The sequence below is a fragment of the Chrysochloris asiatica genome, unplaced genomic scaffold (assembly GCF_000296735.1).
Source record: "Chrysochloris asiatica unplaced genomic scaffold, ChrAsi1.0 scaffold00429, whole genome shotgun sequence".
NCBI lineage: Eukaryota > Metazoa > Chordata > Mammalia > Afrosoricida > Chrysochloridae > Chrysochloris > Chrysochloris asiatica.
Window position 1 is genome coordinate 6,994 of NW_006408947.1, and position 8,561 is coordinate 15,554.

The 8,561-nt window shown below is 41.1% G+C and overlaps 1 protein-coding gene across 1 annotated transcript; it reads right to left on the reverse strand.

Annotated features, from left to right (window-relative positions):
- Positions 1 to 7,754: 7,754 nt before the first annotated feature.
- On the reverse strand, positions 7,755 to 8,330 carry LOC102837949 (ADP-ribosylation factor-like protein 11-like). The gene has a single exon (XM_006876926.1). It carries the CDS (start codon positions 8,328 to 8,330, stop codon positions 7,755 to 7,757), a length of 576 nt encoding a protein of 191 aa, XP_006876988.1.
- Between the last annotated feature and the right edge of the window lie 231 nt (positions 8,331 to 8,561).

The following is an 8,561-nucleotide window of genomic DNA, read 5'->3' on the forward strand; positions in this document are numbered from 1 at the left end:
AAAAAAAAAAAAAAAAAGAAGAAGAAAAAAACCAACAAATTCCAGCAGTTCCTACCCATGTCCCAACCTGTTCCTCCTGTGTTAGCCTTCTGACTCCATGGCATTTCAGTCTTTCTAGTCACTAAGACTCATCTTCAGCCATCTTCAAATTCTTGCTCTCTCAACTTTTTCTTTAAAACCAGTTCTCGAGAACAAACAAGATGGCAGATTAGGTGGAATTGCAGTGAGGAGCTCCTTCAACAACAACACAGAATACCAGACCAAACAGGCTCAGGGGATGGTGCCAGAACTCTGAATCACATATAAAGGAATATACAGAAGGTTGGAAGGCTTACAGCTAGTGAAATTTGTAGCAGAAGCAAGAAATCCAGTGTTTTCTAATTTAAGATGCTCAGGTGCTCCCAGAGCCACCATCTTGGGTGAGACCAAGAAGGAGAATGATCAGAGCAGTCACTGACGCCTGACAGAACCATGGAGATAAAGGTGTGGACATTATTTTTTTTGTGTGTATCTGTTTATTGCTCTCTCTATGTCTGCGCTCCTCCATTCAGGTGACTAGATGGGGTGTTTGAGTGAGTGGACACCACACCCCATCCCTGGAGGGTTCTACTATGCATGAGCACAGATATCCTTGAAATTTAAAGAGACAGTTTCCACTTAAAACTGAATGACAATGAAGTATGGCTATAGCTGGCCCTGAACAACTTATCACTGGAAAAAGGCCTGAATGGGGCCATGCAGCAAGACAGGCAGACTAAAAAGGAAATAGGCCAAAAATTAAATTCTGAGTTATATCATAACGACCAACAGTGGCATCTTGAATTTCACAGGAAGAAGAGTGAAAAGAGAAGCCCATCTCCTGATCACATCTACCTAGAGGCATCTGAAAGCATAAAAAATACAAAAATACACACCCATCTAAGTATTAAGGCCATATGAAATATGCCCAAAAAACAGAAACAGATGACCATATCAGCACATGCCCAGAAATGAGATAAAGTGACTGAGGCAAATGAGCTGGAAGGAGACCTACACTCCATACTAGAAGATGGGCAGGCTTTGGAAATGTCTGAGAAGGAATTCAGAAAAATAATTATAAAATATATCAAAATGCTGAACAATAAAGTTGAGAAAAATAAGGAAGAAGTTAGGAAAGCACTACAGGAACAATCAAATAAGATAGATACAACATTGGAAACAATTAAAAACCTACAGAAAGAGGTCCAAATGATTAATAATAGAATATCAGAAATGGACAATACCCTGAAAGGGCAAAGGAGTAGAATCGAAGAGTTAGAAGCCAGAACTAGTGAGTTAGAAGATAAATCTTTCAACACTACTAAGATAGAAGAGCAAGCAGTAAAAAGGATAAAAAAAACCTGAAGAGGCCTAAAATTCATGTTGGACAACAAGAAGAGGAATAACTTAAGAATTATTGGCATTCTGGAACAGGAAGTATCACACAAGTCCACAAAGGAGATAGTTGAAGAGCTTAGCTTCTGGAAGAAAATTTCCCTAACATCCTGAAAAATGAAAGGATATTCATTCAAGAAGCTCAACGAACCCCAGGAAGGATAGACCCTAAAAGACAATCACCAAGATATATCATAATCAAGCTCTCCAAAATCAAAGATAAGGGCAGAATCCTGAAAGCAGCTAGGGAAAAGACAAGTGTAACATACAAAGGCAAGCAAATCAGATTAAGCTCGGATCTCTCAGCAGAAACCATTCAGGCAAGAAGGCAATGGGGAGACATATATAAAACCCTGAAAGAAAAAAACTGCTACCCAAGAATCCTCTACCCAGCAAAGCTGTCAATCAAATATGATGGTATAATCAAAACATTCCAGGATAAACAGAAGCTAAGCGATTTTGCCAAAGCCAACCCTGCTATGGAAAACATCCTAAAGGGAGTTCTGTGGACTGAGAATCAACAAGAACAGACAATAACTAGAGAATGATGTATGTGGCAGCATCACCCCGAACTCAATCAACAAATGGGAGAGTCGAGAACAGAATAAAATTATAAGAACAGAGGATCTGGGAGGTCAGTCTACGATCAAAACAACTACAATGTGAAAGAAGGTAAACACAAAGGAACAGAGATTCAGGTGGTGATTAATTCAGGTAGATTACAGGATAAAATAGACTGTCTTAAATGGAGGGAAGAATTAATGGAATATAAGGTAACCACAACAGTGCGGTTGGGGTGAGGGTTTTAGTTCGGGTGTTGTGGAGGGCAATACAAGACGGAGGAGGTGGAAGGACAAGATAGATAGGGGAACACTGAGACAGGTTTGCATGGCCTAAGTGGGACAGAGGTATATAGTGATGCATGCTCAACCTTGGAACAACAGGGCTCTGTGATACAGGGATCTAGGCATAGTTTGGAGAGGGGAAAGAATACTATAATGCTTGGCTGTCTTATGAATATTGGTTTCCGTTGCCTACTATTGTAAAATAGACACTTGAGTGGGATAGAAAGGAATGTTGGGAAACATGATTATAGAAAACGTGTAAACCCATCTTCAGCCTATAACTGATTGGAATATCTAAAAGGGGTTCTACAACTTGCCCAGTGAAATAGGCCTCTGGTGGAGCCTTTGCAGAGTATAGGACATTAGGTGGAATCCTAATCCCATCCAGAACCTTCTGAGGTGGGACATTCCCACTAACAAGGACAAGCAGACCAACCTGGAGCAGCTAGAGCAACAGAAGATACATCTTCAAAGAAAGACCATCAGGAAAAACCCAAAACAAAAATGTCAGCATGACTGGATACCACAGAATAAGCAAGCTGTTTGCCAGGAGGCCTCAAGGCAAGCAATTAAGATCCTTCAGGACAAACTTCCCTCAAAACTGAAACTCAAAGGGAGCACATGAGCAGGCATGTATGCTTGCCGGCAACCACATTGGTCTATTGGTGAGTGGAAGAGGGGAAAAGGCAGCAATGAAGAAATGGGCTAAGTTCAACCACAGTCCATTGACTCCTGTTGACCTGGAGATGAAAAAGAGAAGAGGAAGGGCTGGTTGGCCCAAAGTGTGTTGAGACATGGGGAAACCTGAGCCCACGGACAAGGACATAGCCACAAAGAGCTAGAGCTGAGAGTGAAGCATCCAGCTGATATGAAGGGAGGGGAGATGCACAAGAACACCCAAACTTCCACACAGTATCCATTGACCTAGCCTCAATGGCTTGATAATCAGAACTCGAATAGAGGAAGATAATAATAATAAATAATATATTTTTTTTTTTGGATAAAGGAAACAAGGGTAAATTGCTACATTTTGATGAACCTGACCTATACTCATGGAGGTAGTAACTCTAAATACCAACAGAGAGGGAAAGAGTCTTCACATCAAGTATCAGTGCTATCCCCTCTGTACACAGGGTAGATAGGGACAGGCAACTTAGACATTGGCTACCTAAAATAGGGGAGGAGGGCTATAAAGGCATGAAGTGACTGGCTTACAAGGTTTCATAATGGAGTTTAGTTTAAGTGTGTGCGCGGGTAGAAAATGTTCCCACTGAATAGTTTTCATCTTGTCTAGATGGGTCTGGTGAAAAGAGATGGGGATAAGATTTGTATGATTCAATGATGAGTAATTGTTATCATGACTAATTGCGACTGTCACAATTGTAAAGGTAGAAGTTTTGTAGCAAAAACAGGGGTGTGGTTAATCTTACAGAAACAGAGGACCCTAGGGCCATCAAGGGAGAAGAGCACAAGCAGAATGCGGGACCTTATGCAGAGACACAGAGATGCCAGAGAAGGAGGCAGAGATGGGGACATGGAGAAGGGTAGTGGCTAAAAACTCTAGATTCATGAGACGAGAGGGACAAAGAGCTGGTGGCCAGGAGGCAGACTTGTATAATGTTCCCTTTGGTGGTGTAAATTATTATATATGCCTGAGTGTTTTTTGTTTTTAAAAAAGAGCTAAAGTGAATAGCGAGAAATACTATTAACTGATGGTACATGGAGGGGATTATAATCATTGTAATGAAACAAGGTGTATGATTTGTTGAATGTAAAACTGATGATCTGCCCTGTAAACTTTTATTCAATCCATAATAAAAACCTTAAAAAAAAAGGTGTGTGTGTCGGGGAGGGGAAGAGGTAAATACTATTGACTGATGGTACTTGGAGGGGATTGCAATCATTGCAATGAAGCAAAATATGATTTATGGAATGTAAAACTGATAATCTGCCCTGTAAACTTTAACTCAATTCACAATAAAAACTTCTTTAAAAAAACACACAAAAAACTAGTTCTCTATCTTCCTCTTCCTCTTCTGTTACTGCAGCGATCATGACCATCTTGCTTGTTTCCCTGTCTCCAATACCCACACTTCTCTTTATTCTACTTCCCACACTTCCACTTAATTATCTTCCTAAATGACAAGTCCTCTAGTGGCAGAAATGAAGACAAAGATCACACTTCCTAGATCTAAACTCTTGATTATGAACGTCCAAGCTGCCTTTTGTTTTAGTTGTGTTTGCTCTTCTCACTTTACCCTCTCTCTCTTCAGGGTTACTGACTTACTCACCCTTCCTACATTCTCCTTTGTGTTTCCAAGCCATCTTTTCCTTCAGACTAGGATGTTCTTCCCATTATATCTGCTGATTGAAGGTCTACCAGTTGCCATAGAGTTCACTCTGACCCCACATGTTTCAGAATGGAATTATATTCCATAGGATTTTCTCAGCTATGACCTTTCAGGAGCAGATCAACAGGCCATTCTTCCAAGGAACCTCTGGGTAGGTTTGAACCACCAACTTTTCAGTTAGCCCAGTTCTTAATCATTTGCACTACCCAGATACTCTGACTAAAGATCTGTCTACCATAGCTTTAATCTGTGGGAACCAGAACTCAACAGAACTACCTTGTCTTTTCAGGTCTCACAAATTTTCCATCTTTCACAAGTACCATCTTACAACTTTTCTTTCTCTATTAGTGGAAAATGTTTGTGTTTTCCTTCTCTGACAGGTTTCCACCTTACATACTTTCTGGCTTTCATGGGTTATACAATAGAAGCATGCAGATTGGAGCTAGACATAACTGTTTTCTAATTCCAGATACATCACTTGATAGTTAACTTCTCAGAGAACTTCAGTTTCTAATTAAATAAAGTGGGAATAGTTTCTACTTTATTACTGTTGTTGTTATTTAGTGCCATCAAGTCAGTTTCAACCCATAGTGACCCTGTATAGGGTTTCTGATGAGCGGCTAGTGAGCTTGAACCACTGATTTTGCAATTCACATTGACTTTGCAGTCCAGTGCATTAACCCACAGCATCACACTAGCACTCCTTATTATTATTAGATATTAATAATAATGTCTACTTTGAAGTTCTGGTGTTTATACATTTTAATTATGGTGTGGTGAAGACTATTGAAAGTAGCATGCACTGCTAGCAGAACAAACAAAACTGCCCAAAGAAATATAACCAGAATGCTCCTAAGAAGCAAAAATGGTGAGACTTTGTCTTACATACTTTGGACATTTTATCAGGATGGACCAGTCAGTCCCTAGAGAAAGACATCCTGCTTGGTAAAGTAGAGGCTCAGTGTACAAGAGTTAGACCCTTTATAGTGGCTGCAGCAATGGGCTCAAAAATAGGAAAGGTTGTGAGGATGATGCAGGACCAGGCAGTGTTTTCTTCTGTTGTACATAGGCTCACAGTGAGCTGGAATCAATTCAATGGTACCTAATAACATAGTCTTGAAACATGTCATTTGACAAGTAGTCGAAAGGACAGGCATGCCTAACCTGAATGAAGACAGGAAGATTGGGGAGAGGACTTGGTAGATTTTAGATGTTAGACTAGCATTAAGGTCCAATTCATTCTGTGTTATTCCAGAGAGGAATGAACCACCATTAGGAGTTATTAGAATGCTGATTTAAATCTAGGGCAGGAAAGAATGTACAACATTTGTTGTACCAGGACTAGAGCATCACACCAGGACTAGAGCTCTTTAAACATCTTATATGACACTGTAGGATAAGCACTGAACTCAAGGTTTACAGCTCAAACTCACCAGTTGCTCCTCAGAAACCCTATACAGGGTTTTAATTATCATTAAAAACTCAAGATTATAGGAAGTATCCCTGATTGGGGGATAAAACCAAATCAGGATTTCATGTTAATAAATTTTTTTTTTTATCATTGTGAATTGGATGATGGCTTACAGACCTGATCAGTTTTCCATTCAACAAATCATACCTATTTTTCTTCATGTCATTGATTCCAATAACCATAAAATAATATCACTTATCCCATGTCTCCTTTTCAACCCTTCAGAACTTTGTCCTCCAGTGAATGCTGCCCTGTTGATCTCATATGGTTGATTCTTCTAAGATGTGCATAACTCCCTAGTGTTGTCCTCATTATATACCTGTCTATTGTTTGGCTCAAAATTGAGCCATGGGGATGAGGGGTTGAATTGATTTCTAGACCTGAAAGGTGAGGAAGTGCCATAGTCTCAGGGCAGATCAGTGATTCTTAGCTGTTGGAAGTAAAGATGCCTTCAAAAGTCTGGTAAAAGTTATGAATCCTCATTCTGGCCCTAGGCTTGGCAGCACTTAATTTCAGTAGCTTCATGAGTTGTAGATTAAGATCATCACAACAAACTCCTAAAATACTATGTTCAACTCTAAAAAATATTTATTAATAGCAATGAAGGAGAAGGTATTGCTGTTATAAATACCTTCAGAATCCATACTCCCATTTACAGTGCCCAGTTCATACCTATAAGCTCAATGCCTTTTGCCACTGTATTCACAGAATAAATGAAGTCAACAATTGATTTTCTGATCTTTAAGAGAAGACATATACTACAAGAAGTGAAACCCTGGTAACAGAGTAGATTATGAGCTCGGCTGCTAACCACAAGGTCAGCAGTTCTAATCTACTATGCAGGGTCACTGTGGGTTGGAACTGACTTCACAGCACACAACCAGTACCATATGCTACAAGAAGGAGAAAAGAGAAGAAATACAAGATGACAAGAAAGTGGACAGGAGTAAGCAGGGCCAGAGAAGAGAGTACATTTTGGAAGTCTTACTGCCAGCTCTTTGTCCTGAGATGAATTCTCCAGTGACCTTCTAATACCCAGATTTTGTAGTAGCAGGCTCTTCTACCTATCTCGTCTGAACCTGTTACTTGCATACACAGAGACAACGACACAAAACCATGAACTGCCAGGGAAGATCACAACTGTGACATGTCCAGATAATATTTTAATTTGATTTTGAAATATATTTTTCTCTGTGAATTTGTTAAGTGTCCTGTATAGAGCATCCAAAGAGCAGCTGGTGGGTTTGAACCACCAGCCTTGTGGTTTGTAGTCCTGTGCTTATCTGACAGTGCTACATCAGTTCATTTTTGGCTGTTGTTTTAAGTGTTGCCAAGTCAGTTCCGACTCATAGCAATCCTGTATAGGGTTCCAAAGAGCATCTGGTGAGTTTGAACTGCCGACCTTGTGGTTCAAACTGGCCTTGTAGTCCAATGCTTTATTCCACAGTGCCACAACAGGACTCACTCTTCGTAGTGAGTTATTAAATGGAGTGTGTTGAACTTTTTAAAAAGAGTATCATTATTCAAAGAATAGTTGCTTTCCCACATAAACACCAGTCAAAATAAATCCTGAGAAGAAAAGAAGGATTTCTTGTTTGATAAGCCAAGCGTAACTTTCTAGAGGATTAGTTGGTTCTTCCAGTTCATATAGCAAAATGAGCTGCTCTAGCTCAATCAAGATTTCTTATTCTCTTCACTCCTTGAACGGAGACACAGTTGCCTGCAGGACTTTAGCAGGCTCCTCAGGCTCTGCAGGGCTTCCAGCAACCCCTCACCAGTAAGGGCACTGCAGGCCCGGAGCTCCCAGCAGTGATCCTGAAATCTCTCCACACCCAGCCTGTCTCTGATCTCCAGCAGCGGTAGAGCATCAGGTGCTTCCTGCTTGTTAGCCAGTACCAGAAAAGGAATGCTGGCCATGTTGGGGTTCTCCAGCACTTCCCTGAGCTCAGCCACTGCCTCAGGCAGGCGGGCTGCATCTGTGCTGTCCAGCACATACACGAGAATATCCATACCCTCAAGATAGTCCTTCCAGCTGGCCCTGAGCTGAGTCTGCCCTCCCACATCCCAAAGTGTTAGAGACAGGTGCCCAGGAGCTTCAAGAGGCTCCACATTGAAGCCAACAGTAGGTAGGGTTTCCACCAGCGCATGGCCCTTCAGTTTGTACAGAAGCGTGGTCTTGCCTGCTGAGTCAAGGCCCATCATCACGACCTGAGCTGCTGCCTTGTGACCTCTGGAATTCACAGAACCCATGGTGGCCACTGTCAAATCCTAGGGGAGAAAGACCAGGTGCAAACATCAGCCATTCTTTTCTGAAGGAACTTATATTCAGGTGGAAACTTTGAAGAACGCCTACTTCAAAAGAAGGGCAAGCCTTTTCATTGTCAGGTTTCAAACTCCAACCTGGAGATGCAATAATCACCATCAACTGACCTATGTCTAGAGGCCTTCTTCAGAGAAGAGTGTTGGACCTCCTGGGATACA